The following is a 22,526-nucleotide window of genomic DNA, read 5'->3' as shown; positions in this document are numbered from 1 at the left end:
GGGTGCTGTAAGGGTCGGATTGGAAACACTGAGTGCCGGGAAATGGAGTAGTAATCACGCACATGTGAAGACAAGTGCATGATTGTGTTAGTGTATGTGTGACTGGCACATGAATAGAATACAGGACAGCTAATCATATATCATACAGACAAAACACATGATTTTACTAAAAACCACAACCACTCACACACAGAAAAAAAACAGAAAAAAAGACTGCTCACATACAAACACACTGATACACAGGCGATCATTGAGAAACATACTTGTGTTTGCATTAAACACACACAGCAGCATAAATCTCTGAAAGCGTTCATTTCTTACATGTTTTTACAAACCACGCTACAGTTCAAGTGTAATCTTTGCCAGGTATTTACTGTACACATTTCCAATAGTGACACATTACTTGGCTGACTCGATGGTGATTGCTCAAGGCAGTCGCCCAACACTTGCAGTCCTCCCACACACACACACACACACACACACACACAACGTCAAACAACCATGTCTAACAAGGTTATACTATGCTATCGGTAGAGTTCTTATGCTGCTCTTGGATCTACAGTCTGACGTGGATGCTGGGTGAACATGTTCTTCATCAAATGACGTCCTAAGGAGCATCATGTGACATCGACAGCTTATCAGGGATCTTCACAATCTCACTAAGCTTGGAAAGATTTGATGTTTATGTATTCAGTTCATCTTCATACGATGGATTCAGACACACTGTGATCAGGATCCTCCAACCAGCCACCACGACAGCACACAGCACATTCAATCTAATGGATTCCAAAGGCTGAATGCATCCTGCATTAGACACATAACACCACAATCTGCAATTAAAAAACCCGGAGCTATCATTGTTTATTGAAATGATACAGGGCTGTTTATGGATTTGTTTTTTTAGCAAGACAAGAGTTGATGCCCTACTTTCTACATTCTTCTCTGAATTGTCTTTTTTCTCACTTTGCTCTCGCTCTCTATTCCCTGTCCCCCATTCTCTCGCTCTCTACCTCTTTCTCTGTGTCTTTCAGTCGCGGTTTTGAAATGTAAACTGTACGATTGACGAATGGTGAGTCACAATGTGGGAAGATAAATCAGCCCAACTCTGCAACGCTGCCAAGATCTCTCTCTCTCTCTCTCTCTCTCTCCATCCTCTTTCTCTCCTCTTCTCCTTGCAGGCATCTCTGCATTCACCCTTGTGTTCACACATGTACACCTACACCAATCGCTTGCTTACACTTGGAGGCGTGCATCCTTTTCACAGCTATACGACACCCCTTCCAACCTCTCTCTCGCTTTTTCTCTCACTCACAAGCGCACTAAACTGTACACACAATACATGTTTGGAATGTGTGCACGGCTACACGAAAACACACAGATGCAACACTGAGCGCGCCTGCATGTCACAGTCTCTATGAAGCTGCAGGCGGTATTACGGAAGAGATTAGCGTGGTGCTGGATTCAGGCATGACTCATTCACTCCAGAAACTACGAATGTTAGGAACAAGCAGAGTCCAAATATCATATCTAAATGGAAGGAAACAGGAGGGAAGGAAGGAAGGAACATTGGAAGGAAGGAAGAAAGAAAGAAGTAGAAATGAGACAAAAACACTCTGAGAAACAGCTCGAAACAGGAAATAAAGAGAATGCTCTAGAATTGGGATAGGGATAATAAATAGAAAGGAACATGGGAAGAAAGAATGAAAGGCATTTAAAAAAAAGAAAAGGTAGGGAGGGGGAAGACGGAATAAGAAATGAATGCATGCCACTGTCATTATGTCGTTAATTAGTCATATTTAACATTCAAAAGAGAAGAATATGACGTTGGTGATGAATGACAATATTTTACATGGCAACTGTGATGAATATCAGCCAAGATGGCGATGACAGTAAGTCCAGTGCACTAATAGCTCATTATTAACAAGTGACATGTTGTTTAGACCCCATGACGCCCAAAGTCAATCAAATCGTACCTTAAGAGCTTTTAAGACGCATGTAGAAGTTTGTTTTCATTCAAAATAAGTCCACGAAACAAAAAAAACATATTGATAAAGTCACAAAAGAAAAGAGCTAATAAGTGTCATGGATACGACCCAATCCATCACTTGTAGTGATGTGAATGTTACCAAATTCCTCACGGTTTGATTCCCAAAACAAACATTCAGAGATAGTGAGAGAAAAGTGCCTTACATGTGTTTGTTTCATGTCGGAATGTCTCAGAGTACCTCACTAATTAACCAATTGACACTTCACTCGGGAAACTGGAAGTTGATTGGCAAAAAAACAAGATGCATTTTCTTTTTCCTGAAGTGAATCAATGTTTTGCACTGTGTGTGTGTGTGTGTGTGTGTGTGTGTGTGTGTGCATGCTCGTTGTGCTCCTGTGCTATGGGAACACACAATTATCACCTCAAATCTAGTCAACAACACAGCACCCTACAGAAATTTCCATTTAGACAGAATTCAATTTGATCAACCACACCTCTGTTTCGCTCTCGTGCTCTCCTTTACATGCTTCTCTTTTAGGTTTCCTTTCTACATCTCCCTCTTTCACAGCCTGACCCTGCAGGATCCTCTTATCTGTCTCTGGAAATTTGTTCCTCCTCATCTTTCAGGGGCCAGAAGAGCAGATAAAATAGCCACCTATTGGTTTGAGCATGAGATGGAGAAGCGAGGGCAGATAGCAGCAATTGCACTGAGGCATGACCTCATAAAAGAGGGTTTAGTATAAATCAGACAAATCCCTTTTTCAAAAGGCAGCACATGCATATTGAGGCTGTCAATCATTCTCTATAACCCATTTGAATTTCCATAATTTTACTTTTTCATCATATTTGATTGTTTACAATTGTTTGCCTATTGCTAATATTATATACAGTATACATTGTATTAGCCCCATGATGAGGAAGAGAGAGGCAAAACAAGAAGTCATTCTCTCCAGCTGCGCTGCCTCTGAGTCTAGATCGCCGAGCTTGCCAAGGTGTCGTGATATCAGGTATGGTTGTCAGGTAGTGTTAGCTTGTTGGTCAAGTAGCTGGCAGAGCAATATCAAGTCCGATGTGTGTGTCACATGGCAAAACCTGTGTTTCATTTTTCCAAAAGAGCACGGTCTGATATATTCCTTTCTCCCACATCATTCGTCCACTGATCTGGGGGAGGTATGGGTAATGGCCCAACAGTCCGGTACAACTGTATCGTGGGTAAATCACTGTTGTTTTCAAGAGGCTCACTCAGACACGGACACTTTTGAGCCATCAAATCCCGGATAAATTGGATGAAATCCTTCGAAATGACACCCCGATGGCATAATCCGCTAGTCACATTACAAAAGCTGAAGATGCTCGAACTGCCATTTCACTGAGCCTTTATCCTGCACTTCCTCCTCCAACAATGAGCCCTACACTCCTGTCCCTACTGTATAATTCACCATCTCTATCTGCTCTGATCAGTCCTACAACTTATAAAGAGGATTAGGAGAAAACAATATCCTTCTCTAGCACCTGTAGTCCATTTGGCCAGATCCATCAAACAAACTGCTTTGTGACAACGAGGAAAAACCCGAAAAACAACAATAAAAACCCTTTTGTCTTCACAAATAGATGTGTAGACCAAACACCTGGTCAGCTCAGTGGCTAAATGCTACAGGCCCAGGCAATAAGGTGAGGAATCAAATTAACGAGGGAGGCAGCTGGCATTGGTGAAGCCCTTTGGCTAGTGTCTGTTACTCTGTTTTGTTGGTGGACAGGATGAATTAAAGAGATATGACGCACTACGCTGCACTGTCTCACCGCTATGATGTCGGTCAAAGCTCATTTTGTTGCTCACCAAGGACAAATATTTTGTCAGATCTTAATTAAAGCATTGCCAAGCAACAGTGTTATGTGTTTGGAGTGCATGTCCTTAAAATAAACCCAAGGATCATCAGATGTTTTGGCCCATTGGGCTATATCTATTCTTGTTTTGTCTTCTTTAAGGTTACTATCATAGGGATGAAAACAATCTTTGGAAACCATGATTCACTAAAACCATTAATTTGGGGGGATGTTATCGTGTACCGTAAGGGTTGCTCATGTGTATTATTACATTTGGTTGTGACATAAGACATAAAACGTGGATATGATTCCTTTTTGTTGACTAATTCAAGCGCTACCGCCCTCTCAGACAACACTAAACATGCCTTCTGTATGACAACAACAACATAAGCACCGTCACAGTCTTTAGTTCTTTTTTAGGTGGAGGGTGTTTTGTAAAGTGGAAGAAGACAAGATGGGTACGCACTGACCAAAACTGAGGCTCTTCAGCTATGAAGACAACACTGCATGTAATGTCCTCAGTGCTCTCCCCTATGGCAGATTGATAATGGTGGTTTGCAGTGACCCTATTTCCTCTTTCACAGCATATGTGATTTGATACGGCAATAACAACATACACTAGGATATACTGTGATGTATCAAAGTGAAAATAATCAGATGGAAACGTCTTTTCAAGCTATACTACTGAATTGAAGACCTAAAAACTTTGGGTAGTTCATCACATTAATGCAAACGTCCCGCTAATCCAATATTTCCATTAGGTGCGCCTGCTCGCTGATTTGCAGCAGTGCCCAGAAATTGTCTATTACAGCCAAAGATAATACAGTGACAGACACTTTTTAACAAAATCTCTGGTAGACGATATCTGTATAAATCTCTGTGTCTACATGACTCACAGGGGAGATCACTGACCCTTCATTTGTCGTAATTACCTTAAGACTCCCATGAAAAAAAGCATGTGTGTGTGTGTGTATGCTTCTGTAGATGCTTGTTTTATCATCAGTGTACTGCATCTCTGTGCGTTTGTATGTGTGTGTCACTGCCAAGACAGGACACTGCCTGGAAGCATTACTGCTTTTTGACCTCCTATGAGGTACCATATGAATGCCTTGTATTTACAGGATGTACAATAAATAATGGAAGCCAAAGGAAGCCTGTTCTTGTTTGCTTGAGTACGTACATATGTTGTTAATCACAGTGTTAGAGGGTATCCACATTGGAAGCGACACATTTACACAATCAGAAGACTTTAAAAAAATGACATTATTTCAGCACAGAATAATGATCCTTCCCTCATATTTGATCAATGTCACTGCCACACACACACACACACGAACAGCAGAAAGGCACGGCACGGATTTTTCATATTGGAAAAAAAAGTAGCATAATGATGTCATCACAATAGAAAAATGCACATCATATCTGATGAAATAAACAAAACAACAGGATGTTGCACGTGTCAAACTCCAACGCAACAGATCATCAATTTTGTAACACTGGCGCCATTCATACTTCAAAAAGAGTTAAGTTTAGTTTAAGCAAGAAATAAAGTCTTTGTTGGCGACACATATATGATTTAAATGTCTACGTTTGCATCACCTAAAGCGACTAGTATGACAATCTCCTTCATTTTTTTGAATGGAGAGGAACTGTTCTGAAGCTATCCCTCATTACCGTTTCTGTTGCTTCTTGACTTTTGAATTCCACTGAAACGCAACGCAGACATAGATCGAACAGTCCGATCTTCTATTGATGCAATGCACGCAGTTTTCCACGTGACACGACTGGGCGCTGAGATAAGAATGCTGAGCAGCTCATTGTCTCTGATCTGTCACACAGACTCCAAAAAATCCTTCCGTTTTTTTTCCAGTCTCGCCTTCAGGTTTCTCTGCGTCTGATGAATTGAGCGAAGCATTACGTCATGTGTTTACACGCGGCAACACAGTGGAAGAACCATGCTGAGTGTGTGTACAAACACACACACACACACCTCCTCACCATCACGTGGAGTAAACATCAAGTCCCAACATGCAAAATCACAGAATTCAAAGGGTCATGGAATCTGATCTAGTTAAAGACAGATTACATGTACCATTGCATTGACAGCGCAGCTCATTGCATTCGCAGAATTTCTTCCCAGCTTGTTATTATAGCGTCATACCTGTGATTCAGTCAGACCCTGGCTTCATTTGCATTCTTTCCACAAAAAAAAAGAAATGTGGTAAAATGTGATAGTGTGAGAAAGAAGGGAAGGGACATGCAAAATGTCTACAAAACGTCAGTCTCCAACCTTTGTGCTGATTTATGCTGCGTGGGAACGTGTGAAGAATGGTTTGCGCGAGAGCACAGATGTATGTGTGTTGTTGCTGTTTTTCTGCAACAGTCTGGTGCTGTTCGCACAAATTTAGCCAGTGGATCTGACGTGCATAATTGCAGATTGACAATGTGCCTGACTCCAATTAGGGTTGGCAATTAGAGACTGCAGCTGGATCACAGACCTGCAGTCAATCAGCTGAAAGGGGAATTGCCTTCACACAACATGGTGTGAAAATGACACTTCGCCGGTGCTTTGGGTTGCACATTGCGCAGCGGTTTGCACCGCGCGCTGTCACAAAAATGGAGCCATGTGTCTTTGACTTTCAGCTTCTGTGGTACCTTCATTCAATTATCTGTCTCACTCTGTGCTTTCTATCCACTAAAGGCACCACCACCTGCTATGGTGGAAAATACAAGGATTACATACAATCATGCACATGTGCACACACAAATGTATGCAGGCACAGTGACTCACATGTCTCTTTTTACATTTCCTTTCGCATATACATGTCAAGTTATTCTCAGCTGGAGAGTACAGTACGGTCGATAGCATGCTACTGAAGTCAGAGGCCGAATTCTCTAGAAATCATCAGAAGACTTTCAATGTTTATTTCTTTGTTTGTGTGTGTGTGTGTGTGTGTGTGGGCACATGAGAGTGTGCGCAGCCTCATGAGCCAGGGGGCCGATGAGTAACACATCTCAGCAACACTGTTGCTTTACTCAGAAAGAAAATACTATTCACACAAGTCCGCAAAATGTGCTTCATGCTTCAGAAACAGAAAGTGGTGAGGAAACTGTGTGAGGAATTCGTCACACTTCAGATAAAGGCAAAGGTCAGTCTGCCTGCTCTAGTCGAGGAGACGCCCTTTTTCTTGGAAAACTATTGAATTTTTGGAGAAAAATACAATATTTTCTGCTTGTTTTTATCTTGTCAGCTTTATCCAGACGGTAAATGGACTTGCATTTAAATACCTTTCTGGTCTTCCGACCACTCAGAGCGCTTCACACTACATGTCAACATTCACCCACACGTTCATGCACTGATAAGCTGCCACGCAAGGGACCACCTGCCCATCAGGGTCTAATGTAAACACTCACTCACACACCGATGGCACTGCCTTCAGGGTCAACTTGGGGTACACTATCTCACTCACGGACACTTCGACATGCAGACCGGGGACAGAACGAATAAAGAACAACCCGCTTTACCCCTGAGCCACAGCTGCCCCATACATTTCCATAAAGCTGCACCAAAGTGCCTCTCAAACAAAGAATAACGAGAATGGTAGTTCAATAGTTGTGTCAGCTCTGTAGAAAAGAGAGTCGAAGTATACTCAGTTAATACGATTTTTTATTAATTTTGCTGCTGATTTTTGAAACCACAACAAGCCTGTCTTATTATTTTGCTCTTCTGTGATGCTTGTATTCATGTATGATTGGTGAGCATCAGTGCATATAGTCCATATATGGTCTGAACCATGATATTTGTTGACTCCAGCTGATAGTTCAACTCTATACAGCCCATTTCATGTTCTCTACATTTTGCAATGTATCATTTCCAGCAGAAGCTGGACTGTGAACAAATACCAGTGGCATTTCCTAGAATATTCTCAGTGCTGCTATTAATAAGCAGCTGACCTTTCATCCGTTGAATACCTCGCCATCCCTAACAGGGCGGAATTAAAAAAAACACGAAAAAAGAGCAAAGACTGGCAATATCGGGGATACGAATTTAAAAGATAACGAGGATGAAAATAATCATTGAAACCATTCCAGAGTGAGAGCATAGACAAGCGATTTAAGAAAGAGAGCAGGAAATTCACAAATCATTGTCAGCTTGTCCAAAAGTAAAATTGAACATCAAACATACCCTCAATCACTGCAATCACCATAACGAGGCTGGTTATGGCTTTATTCCCCTTATTATTTCTTCTATATATTCATTTTATTTTTGTAATATGAATTCAGCATTATCTGGACATTGATATTGTTAGTAGTGTTCACAGATTATCCTAATTTGCATCAGGACAAAAGGCTTCTCCTCCTCCAGCTGCTATTTAATACTTCAGTAGCTAAAGATGAAAGTAATGTAATCAAGCTAAATATAACTACAGAAGGTATTTCCACACATGTACATAGAAATAATCCACTGTCCTCCAAGTGCTAACTCTATCAGAAATGGAAAATATTCTTTGCTATATTTCATTCTGATTCAAAATAAACCACACTCGTATTACTTTCCCTTTCATGCAGGGGTTAACTACAGGGTAGAGACATTAATTATATTAGCATGCTCCCCACAAGGGTAAAGTAAGGATAGAGTGCAGCGTGTGGTTATCAACAGCTTACCGGTACTATTGCTGCGTCATCACTTCTCAGTCTCACTACCAGAGCAGCACTTTTGCTTGCTCACCTTTGGCACCAGTGAAAAACGGCCATTACTCGAGTTAACAAATGGAGGGCTGCAAATCCTATTCGGTGTAGAGACCCAGTGAGAAGCTACAGGCAGGACCTTTGTGATTAAGTGTGTGTTAGCTTGCATGGCAAACGGGTGTGCGAGCTCAAGTTCGGAAACAGAGTTTGTGCTACCAGTGGTGAAAGCATACTTATGTAAATAGAGCATGATGTGTGCAAAGACACCCAACAGTCTTGATCTGGGTAGCATCCGATTATGGCACTGGCCACTTTCTGAAGTAGCTGAGCCATTGATTGCAACACTACGTTTGCAGCCTGCTAACACAGTCAGCCAGTGACACAGTGTGATAACGATGAATGCCCAATTGATAACTATCTGATGGTGTTGTTTGTGGAACGGCACTGCAAATCTGTTCGTAAGACTGTGTGATTAATACTGGACTGTAACAGCAGCTGTGACCTCCTCCCATTGTCCTCATGTTCTGTTGTTCAAATTAGGTTTACTAATTGCTTGCTGCTGGTCGTTGAACAACATGTGGCTGCTGATGAGAGAATTTGTCCTCACAAGTAAAGCCGGCCTCTTATAGGCAGAGGACCGTTGTCGCCGCTGGCTAACGTGTCTCGATTACTCAGCACTGTCGACAAATTCATGGCAGGGGAAAAGTCTCGACAGCACCTTGAGTTGATAGAGGACGACACGCAATATCGGCTTCAGTCAAGTCTGTTGATATTTCCGGTGTTGATTTCGCATCCATTGAGGTGCATGTATCAGGTGCATGTGCACTAGCTGAAATGAATGCAGTCTAAGCCTCAGGACCTGGTAATGTCTCAAAAAGAACGTGGCTATGATTTAGAGAATTTCCGTGTGACACACGGATCAATTTGAACTGTCAGGTGTTGAATAAACAAGCTGTTGATATCAATACGGACCCTCTATCTGTCCTTTTTCTCCCTCACGCTCACGCTCATTCTTTTCCATTGCTCTCCGTCTCTCACCACATTTTCGTTCTTCATTTCTTTGATCAGTTTGACTGTTATGAGAACTGACTGTCAATCAGACTCTGGGCAATTCTATTACATGAACCCTTTACTGAAAGTACATCCTCTTGATGAGAAACAAACACACGCGCACACACACACACACACACACACGTATACATTTGTGTAAACTATATTGACACAGGTAGACGGGACACATGAATGCACACTCAGTAAGCAGGCAATGTTTAGCTCCAGAAATAGACAAAGGAACACATTGAACACACAGACATGCACACGCTTACACTTGTCGTGCTCTTTGTTTCTTTCTATTTGCTCTCAATAAACCAAATCTCAGGATACTTTGGTAATCTCGCCCCAGGCAGAGGGAGGAGTGTCCTCGGAGCCCACTGCAGAGAGCCTCATTGCCAACCCACTGCGCCAACCCTGATGACATCGTCACTATGCACCACTCACCAGAGCAGGACCAGTCCCAGTGTGACATGTTGACACAGTGCAGGCAACGGAATGTAACAGTGTGTGTCTTTTGTGTTTCTTGATCACGATGGAGGGTTTCAGTTTCACTTATTGGAGAAGTCATGATTGGAAAAAAAAAGAAGTGATTTGTCATTTAGGAATTTCAAATCACACAGATTACGACTGGAGTTTACCAGACAGGATTGTTGGGCTCTGATAAATGGCTTCAACATGTGCTGTGGACAAAGACAATCAGGCCTTAACTTTTTCAAGCAAAGGTCTCATCCTGATTTGTAGTTGATAAGAACAAGCCTCCTCTGGGTGAAATTTCACACTCAGGTGTGAATTCCCCCCCCCCAAATAACCATGGTAACCGCGGCAATCTCATTGGCCGAGAGCCAAGAGACCCCAGGACCCCTGTGGTTCAGCCGATGTTCTATAAAACTCTCTGCTGCCCCCACCTCATAGCTTTCCCCCTTCGACCTCGGTTGAGTTAGGAGGCACACAACCGCTCTCTTCGCCCGGACCCCCCCCCCGTCCAGGCCACAGAGAATCCAGCTTTCCCCCTTCGACCTCGGTTGAGTTAGGAGGCACACAACCGCTCTCTTCGCCCGGACCCCCCCCCCGTCCAGGCCACAGAGAATCCAGCTTTCCCCCTTCGACCTCGGTTGAGTTAGGAGGCACACAACCGCTCTCTTCGCCCGGACCCCCCCCCCCGTCCAGGCCACAGAGAATCCAGCTTTCCCCCCACGAGGGAGCCCCTCGAACCCTCATCAAACCCTGACAGGTCACGAGCCATTTTGCTGGACGAAACGACAGTGTTCCACTTTGAGTACGGCTCCACTCAGCCCGCGAGACGAACCCGCATCAGCGATCCGTTCTCTGCTTTTTGTTTCTTTTTATTTTGTGCACAAACCGGCACAGAGGAGCCCGACGAAGCCTCGCTCCTCTCGTGACCGAGGATTCCCGGCAAGACGCGCAGACACGTCGTCTCATCCGAAGTTAACTGTTCTCCCTGCAGCGAGTACAGACCGGACCTGCGTTTGCTCCAGAGCCACGCTAACGGACCGAAGCCGCGCCAGCTCACCGCCGCGCGACACACAGCGCCCGCTGCAAAGCCGCGCCGACCCGCAAGCTCCCCCCTGTCCCCCTTCCCGACGAGGAAAACGGACAGCTTTGCCACAAACACTTCCACGTTGCAACGAAGCATCTACAAGTAAGATTCTTGGCATTTGGGCATAGCTTAGCTTAAATTAACGTAAGTTTAATTCAGGCCATTCATTTATATGTTGATATTCCCGTGTTTTTGTGTGTTTAAATTACTGTCGCGTGATATCGAGATTTACGCAATCATTACGGAGCAGAGAAGCTCCGCTGTATGTGTGTATCAACTATGACTGTTTGCTTGGGATTTATTTGATTTCTTTTCATTGGTTTTACTACACTTCGTGTAGTATTCTCTGCTCATTAAATCAGCTCTGTGAGTGAAGTGTGGAATCTCGGCTATTGTACATAACTGCTGGCAGTTCTACCGACAACGGCACGTTATGTACGATACGCCAGACACCCCCATTATCACTACAACGCGGACAGCACGCAGAAGTCTGATCCATGAGCCCCCACCTTTTTTCTCGTTCCTCCTTTCACGAAACACGCACATACACATAGCTCCTAGTTCTACTCCTGGGGAACCTCGTTCAAACGAGCGCCTCACATCACGTGCTGCCCAGGCATACGTGAGTACATACAGCAGCCTAACTGCCATTTTGTCCGGGTCCCTCGACTCCGCCATCTTTGTAGTTTTTAGCTGTAGTTCTTAAGGCCCCTCCCCTTTGGCCAGCGTCACTCGACGCCGCCATCTTTGTAGTCTTTAGCGTAGCTGTAAGACTCCCTCCTTTTCACCCACAGACCCACACACACACACACACACACAGACATACACTCTCATCCATTTTATTCATTCTTTAGTTTAGGCATATAAAATTGTATGATAACGTTTGTTGGTTGCAATATTAATTGATTTGATCATTTATTATTTTGATTCAATAAACTCTGTTATACTTTCAGGAGCAGTCGTCTGTGATTACTTGTGCATATGTATTTGATAAGACTGTATGTAGTAGCCGGTGCTCGAACTTAAAAACCTTCACTGTCACTGAATGTGTAGTCATACGCAGACTATTGACATTATGAGTGACTACTAATTATGAGACTTAGTTTTATCGTTTGGTTATTGGTCCCTGTTCGCAGGGTGGTGCCCCGTTTATATTAATAATCATTAATAATTGTTACATACATCAATAATTCTATTGATGTCAAGAATTCAGTTTCTTAAATGCTGATAACCCAAACACGCTCCTTTAGATCCCAACATAATGGTGCCCCGTGTGAGGCTACGTTATTCCAGTTTTGTTACAGTATATATGCACATTAATCCATAATTATGTTTGAATAATTAATTTTCCAAAAAAATATTTTTTCCGAAAAATTATTTTTTTTTCTTCTTTTGAATGATCCAAATTCCTGAAACTTATTTCCCAAAATAGGTAGGCTTTGATCTTCAAAATCTTGTCTTATTGTAATTAAATTTTGATTTTTAATCTTAATCTTTAATTCCCTTCTCGAAATTTTATTTCGTTTCCAGGTTTAATTATTCGTTTCATTTCTTAAACTAACAGCCAGCTGTGTAGTAGATTTGATCGTTTATTTGTAATACCTTGCTTGTTTTCTTAAATCCCTCCAAATAAGTTACACACAGCTGTCACAGGCCCAAAGTGCTAAACCACATTAGCATTTTCGCACCTCTGGCTGCAAAGCAGTAGTGATACCTCAGAGCAGCAACAGTAGAAACGTAAGTCACAGAGCTAGACATTTCACTGTGCGCCTGCATGAACCGTAACACTAACAGTAATTAACATCTAACAGTAGAAACCTAAGTTACAGAACTAGACATTTCACTGAGAACCGTAAACACTAACAGTTTCCGTTCTAACACTAGGGAATTAACAACCATTGGGAGTCGTGCTCATTAGAGAGAATGAGCGACGAGAAATCCCCCACTCCTGGAGCTGTAGCTCTAGAAGACACCGCATTACGAGATGCGGTGGCTGATGTCCTCGGACTCACAGCAAAGGAAAGAGAGTACTTTGCAAAATACACTGCCGTCCTATGCGACGAGCAATTAGAGCAGCTGGTGGCTTATGTAAATAACCCAGCAGGTAACAGAGAGCGCCTTATTCAGGACGTAATCGGCGAGATACTGCTCATCTACCATCAGAAAATGCAGCTGCAAGCTGCCCGAACCCGGGCACAGAGCAACGAGCAGCAACGCGAGATCTGGACACTCCGAACAGAGGTTCAGGAGTTGTCACGTGACTGTAGAGCCCTACAGTCAGAAAATAGTAGCCTGCGCAGTGACCTCAGAGAGGTCAACCTAGAACTCTCTAAAGCATCAGAGAGTGATGACAAACTGAAAGCGCTTCAAGGTGTTCCAGCAACCCCGGTAGGTACTGCTACCCCCTACCGAGCCTTTCAGCCCAGTCATTTCTTGGTCTCGGCTCCCTCATTCCCCGAGACCCGAACCACCTTGCATTTCTTGAACGCGACATCCCCAACCAGGAGGAGAGAGGACCACCACCAGGTCCTAGACGGCCCAGGTGGCTTCAAAACCACCTCAGGCGACCGCAATCCTCCACGCAGTTCACGCGCGCGACAAGAACTGACCCCATCCCCCTCAGGGAGGGAGGATGATAGTCGTTACCACCATCGCGAGTATGGAGACTCAGACGACTCGGATGGCCCAGGCCCCATCAACCTTGGAGGCCTGCGTACTCGACAGATTGAGTCTCTGGTAAAAGACGTAGAGCGCTTCAATCCCGATAATCACGACTCGAGCATCGATGACTACCTAAGGGAGATCGATCGCTGCCTCCTCGACCTATCGCGCCCCTCATCGCGCAAAAAGCTAAAGCTAGTGTGGAAAACCACAGCGCGAAGCGTCCACGCTTTCGTGGAAACGCTCCAGCCGAGCATCCGTGACTGCTATTCATCCCTTTGTCACGCCCTTAGGGAGGAGTACTCCCTGTACACCGACCCAGCTTCTGCCACCCTCTGCGCCTTTGCCATTTCCCAGGAAAGGCTAGAGTCTCCGAGAGACTACTTCAAGCGCTTGAGATCTGCGTACTTCCAAGGACGTAACGCCCCAGGTCTAAAAGACCATGCCTTCAAGTCGCTATTCTTGCACAATCTCCACGACAACGTGAGATACGATGTTACTATGCACTGCAGAACGAGTAACCTTACCATGCCAGAGATTAGGAAATACGCGCAACTTGCATGGGAGACACGCGGACGGCCGACAAATCGGTACGAAGACACCGCCATAGTCTTAGGCATCCAACAGTCGAGCGACTCCGACCTAGCGTCGGAAGACGACGAGAGGACTTGGCCTAGCGAGCCCTGGTCACCCCCGAGGAACAGACGACCCTGGCGGTCGAAAGACCAACGGAACCAGGGGGGTGAAAGACACCCTCAAGGGCAACCCATCAGGTAACGCTGACTCGCAGCCCACCTGACTAAGCCAAGTGACCTTTCCCCCTGCTGCCAAGTCGACGTGGTAGGGGGGGGGAAGAGAACTCAGCACACTTCCGGAAACGACCACTCCCATTTCGCACCTCGTTCTTCAACCTTCTTGGGCGACCTTGTTCGCAAAGGCAATGCCCGTTATGTATAAATCTATACATATTCTTCAGTCCTACTGGGGGGTCATAACACTCTTGCTCTACCCGACTCCGGGTCAGAAACGAGCCTCATGTGTTCCCCCACCTTTTCGCATACACCTCTAGGGTGCCACAACCTTAGAGGCCTTTCGAGCACCCTAGCTCGTAAGATCTTTCGTCAACTAAGCCTTCTTCTCCTGCTCTGTCAGCATGAGCCACCTCCAGCTTGTTCCACGAAGCCACCGCCTTTTTTCAGCCGAGTCATCGGCCGGTCCTGTCAAGTCGCCAGTGCCGTAGGTAACTGAACTTGACCTGTGCACCGGACCGGTCTCCATCTCTAATTAGGAGGGTGGGGGGAGGGAGATATCACCAGCCCGTCATGACACACTCCAGAGTGAAACTGTTCGCGACGTTTCCCTGAGTGCTGACGGTAACGTGGGATATCTGCCCTCGCCACTCAAACAGCGCGAGGGGGGTGGGATCTCTGACAACAGAAACTTAGAGAGATGCACTTCACAGGAAGTACACTCTAATCTCGCCAGTGCCGAAACCAACCGGCAGAATGGCAGCTTACTATTGACTACTAACGTTTAACTGCATGCTCCACCTCACCCTGTAGACATGCACTAACCGCTAACACATCCAACTTCAACCAGAACAGTTGCATGACCTGAAACGTTCATTGCGACTGTAAACTGATGCTCCACTCTCATAGAGAACTCTTTGCATGCTTTATAGACTCTACCAGAAGTAACCAAAGAAGACATAACCTCTGCCGTAGCAGTCAGATTTAATCCAGGACCTCATCCGAGAAGGCTCAGCTGGCAACAGCTGGAGCAGCTAAAGACCAGCCTAGCTAGTCACACTAGCCGTGCTAACGAAATCTGTAAATCTGCTACCACTACTGTTATGCAACCCTCACAGGTGCCTCTGGCCTATAGTCTTGGCAACGCAACTCCAATATCGATAGATTCCAAAACTTAGACACAGGACTCGCTCTAAATCTACCGATTAGAGAGAGATAGATGCACATATCATGTACCAATAGATCCAGAAGCGGCAGACTAACTGGATTCCCTCCTATTCATAACACCACGTAGCCAACCTACGACTGCTCCGCCGACGGACTCCAGTCCTGTCTAGGAGGTGAACCAGTAACCACTGTTTGCCCCTCACCTGCTTCTTGTCTTTCTATTCTTTCCTTCTCTCTCTTTTGTGTTTTGTTTTGTTTATTTGGGTTGTTACTTTCTTTGACACTGTGCCACAATGCTAGAATATCACAACATCATAATAGCGATTTAATTATTTGGGAATAATGTTTTGCTCACCTATGATTTGAATTGTGTATGATAGTAGATGTAGGTAGAAGTAGTTAAAGTCATCTGCCCAGATGCCACCTTAGTCATCTGCCCAGATGCCAATGAACTCTGAACTTGAACACCATGAACTTGACCACTATGAACCTTGAACTCTATGAACAATGAACACTGCCTGTTTTAACCACTGCTTTTGGTCTCAGGAACACTTGGACTGTCTCACCTCTTCAGGTTTCCCCACCACATGGATGCACATGCCAGCCCTTGGTTTGCTCTAAAGACCGAAGCCAACACCTCGCTCTTCAGAACAAAGGGGGGATGTTGGGCTCTGATAAATGGCTTCAACATGTGCTGTGGACAAAGACAATCAGGCCTTAACTTTTTCAAGCAAAGGTCTCATCCTGATTTGTAGTTGATAAGAACAAGCCTCCTCTGGGTGAAATTTCACACTCAGGTGTGAATTCCCCCCCCCCAAATAACCATGGTAACCGCGGCAATCTCATTGGCCGAGAGCCAAGAGACCCCAGGACCCCTGTGGTTCAGCCGATGTTCTATAAAACTCTCTGCTGCCCCCACCTCATAGCTTTCCCCCTTCGACCTCGGTTGAGTTAGGAGGCACACAACCGCTCTCTTCGCCCGGACCCCCCCCCCGTCCAGGCCACAGAGAATCCAGCTTTCCCCCTTCGACCTCGGTTGAGTTAGGAGGCACACAACCGCTCTCTTCGCCCGGACCCCCCCCCCGTCCAGGCCACAGAGAATCCAGCTTTCCCCCTTCGACCTCGGTTGAGTTAGGAGGCACACAACCGCTCTCTTCGCCCGGACCCCCCCCCCCGTCCAGGCCACAGAGAATCCAGCTTTCCCCCCACGAGGGAGCCCCTCGAACCCTCATCAAACCCTGACAGGTCACGAGCCATTTTGCTGGACGAAACGACAGTGTTCCACTTTGAGTACGGCTCCACTCAGCCCGCGAGACGAACCCGCATCAGCGATCCGTTCTCTGCTTTTTGTTTCTTTTTATTTTGTGCACAAACCGGCACAGAGGAGCCCGACGAAGCCTCGCTCCTCTCGTGACCGAGGATTCCCGGCAAGACGCGCAGACACGTCGTCTCATCCGAAGTTAACTGTTCTCCCTGCAGCGAGTACAGACCGGACCTGCGTTTGCTCCAGAGCCACGCTAACGGACCGAAGCCGCGCCAGCTCACCGCCGCGCGACACACAGCGCCCGCTGCAAAGCCGCGCCGACCCGCAAGCTCCCCCCTGTCCCCCTTCCCGACGAGGAAAACGGACAGCTTTGCCACAAACACTTCCACGTTGCAACGAAGCATCTACAAGTAAGATTCTTGGCATTTGGGCATAGCTTAGCTTAAATTAACGTAAGTTTAATTCAGGCCATTCATTTATATGTTGATATTCCCGTGTTTTTGTGTGTTTAAATTACTGTCGCGTGATATCGAGATTTACGCAATCATTACGGAGCAGAGAAGCTCCGCTGTATGTGTGTATCAACTATGACTGTTTGCTTGGGATTTATTTGATTTCTTTTCATTGGTTTTACTACACTTCGTGTAGTATTCTCTGCTCATTAAATCAGCTCTGTGAGTGAAGTGTGGAATCTCGGCTATTGTACATAACTGCTGGCAGTTCTACCGACAACGGCACGTTATGTACGATACGCCAGACACCCCCATTATCACTACAACGCGGACAGCACGCAGAAGTCTGATCCATGAGCCCCCACCTTTTTTCTCGTTCCTCCTTTCACGAAACACGCACATACACATAGCTCCTAGTTCTACTCCTGGGGAACCTCGTTCAAACGAGCGCCTCACATCACGTGCTGCCCAGGCATACGTGAGTACATACAGCAGCCTAACTGCCATTTTGTCCGGGTCCCTCGACTCCGCCATCTTTGTAGTTTTTAGCTGTAGTTCTTAAGGCCCCTCCCCTTTGGCCAGCGTCACTCGACGCCGCCATCTTTGTAGTCTTTAGCGTAGCTGTAAGACTCCCTCCTTTTCACCCACAGACCCACACACACACACACACACACAGACATACACTCTCATCCATTTTATTCATTCTTTAGTTTAGGCATATAAAATTGTATGATAACGTTTGTTGGTTGCAATATTAATTGATTTGATCATTTATTATTTTGATTCAATAAACTCTGTTATACTTTCAGGAGCAGTCGTCTGTGATTACTTGTGCATATGTATTTGATAAGACTGTATGTAGTAGCCGGTGCTCGAACTTAAAAACCTTCACTGTCACTGAATGTGTAGTCATACGCAGACTATTGACATTATGAGTGACTACTAATTATGAGACTTAGTTTTATCGTTTGGTTATTGGTCCCTGTTCGCAGGGTGGTGCCCCGTTTATATTAATAATCATTAATAATTGTTACATACATCAATAATTCTATTGATGTCAAGAATTCAGTTTCTTAAATGCTGATAACCCAAACACGCTCCTTTAGATCCCAACAGGATCATGTTGTTTGCTTTCAAATTTTGGATCAGGAGATACACAATACACACCCAGTTTTCTTTTGGTCTTTTGTTTTATTGGCGATTCCCTTGCCAGGGTGCTGTTTGTGCAGCAGGATTCAGTGTAATCAGGAAACATGTCAACTTAAGCGTCTGTTGTAAAAACTTGGTAAAGCTCTAAACCGGGTGAATGGTTCAATGCGATTTGGAAAACTAAAGCTTACAAAGAGGCTAACTTATCTATTTCAATGAACAGCTAATCTAAGATTATATTATTTAAGGCATGAGCCTTTCTTAAACTGATGATGTACCCAATGTGATCATAATGAGCTTCTGCCTCGTTACTTCCTTTGAGTACTAAAGTCTTGCTTCAGACAACACTAAGCCCTGACAACTCCACATCCTCTCCCTTTTGAGGCTTTGGATGAAAATGAAATTGACTGGTTAATTCTATCATGAAAAAAATGTGAACAAATAACGTGCACAGCAATGCATTTTCAACTACTGGCAAGTGTATTTCAATACACAAGTCCATACAAGTTAAAAAGTAAGAAGAGAATTACAAAGACCGCGATGGCAAATTGACAATTTCTTATTTGAACTAAAAGTGCAAGAACTGTGCAAGATCCCAACTGGTATAGCTCAGATGGGGCAGACTAGTTGTATCTAGATGACTTCACCAGATACATCACAGTACCTCAACTGGGACCAGTATCCAGATTATTAACAGTTTATTGCCTAAATGTTTTTTTTCTGACAAAGCAACCAAACTTGTTGAGGATAGATATATCGATTTACTGACACACCAACAAGCACACCGTACATACACGCAGACACTCAGGAACACATGCATGTCTACACACCACACACTGAAAAAAGGCACCTTCCACAGAGATCCCACATAACGGCAGTCCCACAAAGTCGATCAATAATATCGTTTGAATGTTTAAAACTTTGAGCCTCCTGGAGATCATAAGGTTTTCTTAACGGCAACAAAATACATATTTCTGCCAAATAATGATCGGTTGCTACTGTAGAAGGCAGTGTCTGTCTGTGGTACTGGGTCAGTCACAGCCCACAAATAGAGGAGAAAGAGACAGGGAGCTAGCCTGACATTGCCTGTTTTACACGGCGCTCCACCCTGGAGAGAAAGATGAAAATCTGGGGAAATGGTGAAATATCCCTGGTTGGTTGTGTGTGCAACACTTACATAGTGTTGATGCAGAACAAAAGCAAAAGGCAGGACTTACTATCATACCATTTAAAAAGGTAGAAATGGAGCATGACAAATGAACAACATTCAGACAGGCTGTGAAGGACAGAGGGAGGGTGAATTGAATAAATAAGCAGAAATAAGGGGGGTGGGTATAGGTCCTCCAGACAGAACGCGATGGAGGGCGAGGCAGAATGAGAAACAGCACAATAGATGTGCTAGAAGCATGTCAATACAAACGCTAAGTCACTCAAGGGCTTCCATCCAACTGAAATCGAAGCCTTGCTTCACAGTCAGGCATCCATTCGAGAGAGCCTCCTATCCTCCATTTCTTTCCCTCCGTTTCAACTATTCAAACACTGTCACATCTTCCTCTCTCCCTGTCTGGTGTTTTCTCTGTTTATTTCAGCAGATAAATCGCCCTGTCTGTCCATCTATTACCCCAGCAGGATCAGCAGTGTGGCTGCTGCAGCGTCAATGATTGCTTGCTTCCCTAAAGGCAGACTGGGAACCCTGGGTATTTATGAGGGTGTAATCTCCTACCTGGGTTGCAGTCGCACGTCCTCTCCCATCCCAGTGACCGGGTTACCCGGGGGACGGGCTGTTGGATGGACATTTCTGAGCTTTGACATGACAGCCGAGCAACAAGAAATGACAGGGCTGAAAGAGGGATGAGAATTAGAGGAGAAGGGGGGAGGGGCGGCGGGAGGACGGTCCCTGCATGGAGACACACGACAGCAGTGCCACAGGTTTGTGTCGGAGTAGATAAAACTTCAGCCTCTTTCACAGAGGCCGTGCCATTATTGCGCCTCGCTGTATGAAAAGGTACGGAGGCCAAGTAATGTATTTACTATGAATATGAATGAATGTATGTCGAGTTTTCTAGTGTCTCACCAGACAAGAGTAAGGGAGGAAGAGAGCCGATGAAGGTTAAAGGATACATCCGTATGCCGCCTGTTCTGGAGCCGATGGCCAGGATCTTCTGCACAGGGTCAAAGGCCAAAGCAGTGGGCTGGTAAGGAAAGCCATGACGTACAGTCTGCAAGGAAAGACACAAAACAATATTTTGATTAAAAGTAGAAAAACATTTAAAGCTCTAAGGTAATGAAATTGTTGCTTTTCTGCCCCTATGACAGTCCACTGTGTGGTGAATCCAGCTGGAGCTTTGTCATCAAACATTTCGTCTACTTTTCGTAACTGACCACTTTGCTGTAGGGCAGAAAAAAAGACTTTAAAGGATGAGAACAAATGTTCCTTTCACATTGCTGTTGTGACAATCGGACACAATGGTGAAGAACAAACGCATCCATACATATTGTCATAAACAAACATGCCTACTATGACTTATACGTGCACATCCTTTTAACACTTTTTCATATCGCATACATTAATGATGCATCCAAACGTCAAAAGAAACCACAGCTTCTGTTTAATATTGCATCTAGATTGAATTGAGAGAAAACAAGACTCAGCATATCAAGGCCTGACTCGGCAAAACGACACTGTCTCTGAAATGCATTGCATGCGTTGCGGCTGTCTGTCATTGGTCATGTTAATTTTCCCAGCAGTGCCTCAACTACAGTTATCTGCTCTGAAGTGATGTGGAGACTGCAAACACCTGTAGGAGTGCAGGGCCTATCATGGTGAATTATTCAATCTGGCCAACATTCGTGGCAATGAAAGCCTGTGACTGCACACTGCATTAGTTCTCAGAGAATGCCAATAACCACCGTGAACAAATATTGGAAGAGGCAAAATCAAAAATGTTCATCTGAAAAGAAATCGGTCAATAATAAATCGACCGTTCCGGACCCACAATGAAGTCATCAGTTGCTTATTTTTTCACAACATAATATATATTGTTGCCACCTCATCACCATCACAAACGCCTTTGTTTGGCTGCCTGAATTGTCGTAACAAGGGTTTTGTGCTCTCATTAATACTGTGGAGGGGGGATTTTGGAAAGATAACATGAGAGTCTGTGAATGAATGAAATGGTTATAAAACACAGAATGAAATCACTCCGCTGTGATCAGGCTCAATGGAGGAAAAGGAAAAACAACACAGAGAGTTGCAACCACCGCACAAGTGTGTGCGCTTGTGCTGTCTGTGTGCACGCTTTGCAGATATTTCCCATTCATAAGCAGTAAGCAAGAGCTTTTGTGTGTAAGTTCAGGTTATATGTTCATCATTATCATTATTTTAGACATTTTGCATATTTATGACTGCATTGATTAAGCACATAAATAACTAGAGTCGCACTCCGTAGAGTGCAGATCTCTGCTGGGTGGTTCTGCTACGACCACTGCTGTAGTGTGTGATTGAATGAGTACAATTAGGGCTGCAAAGGCTCGTAAAACAGACTTCATTCATACTCAAAAAGAAAAGTAGTTCTACAAGCAATGGTCTCAAAGTCGTCGTATGATCCACTTCACACGATCGTGCCAAAACACAAAGATAAAATCACCAAGCTGTCTGCCTGCTTAGCAGCGTCTGAGTGGCAGTGTGTGCACTGGTAGTTCCATGAGCTGTTAGGTGTTAGCCAAACACACCGTCCACAATAAAAACACATAAAAGTGAGCCGCAGAGCAGAGGCTGCGAGGTAGTCAGTCGTGTGTGCACTGGTAGTTCCATGAGCTGTTATCCAAACACGCCGTCCACAACAATAACAGTGTGCAAACTGTTTCCGCTCCCCTGTGTCTCTGGCCGTGTATATATATATGTATATACACATATATATAGTAGCTAAGGGTCGGGGGTGCACTCAGCTGTTTTATCACTTGCAGCCCGTAA

General features: G+C 44.7%; 1 protein-coding gene across 2 annotated transcripts in view; it reads right to left on the bottom strand.

Annotated features, from left to right (window-relative positions):
* Window positions 1-22,526, bottom strand: part of stxbp5l (syntaxin binding protein 5L) — a 109,002-nt gene that overhangs the window by 73,369 nt on the left and 13,107 nt on the right. For both annotated transcript variants that reach the window (XM_079276772.1, XM_079276773.1), the window contains exon 2: window positions 20,675-20,772. In XM_079276772.1, coding sequence (XP_079132898.1) covers window positions 20,675-20,772 — 98 coding nt within the window. The remainder of the gene's footprint in view (window positions 1-20,674; window positions 20,773-22,526) is intronic.

Source organism: Melanostigma gelatinosum, assembly GCF_949748355.1.
Source record: "Melanostigma gelatinosum genome assembly, chromosome: 10".
NCBI classification, from domain to species: Eukaryota; Metazoa; Chordata; class Actinopteri; order Perciformes; family Zoarcidae; genus Melanostigma; species Melanostigma gelatinosum.
The sequence above is the reverse complement of the archived record's forward strand: the minus strand, read 5'-3'. Positions and strand labels throughout refer to the sequence as shown.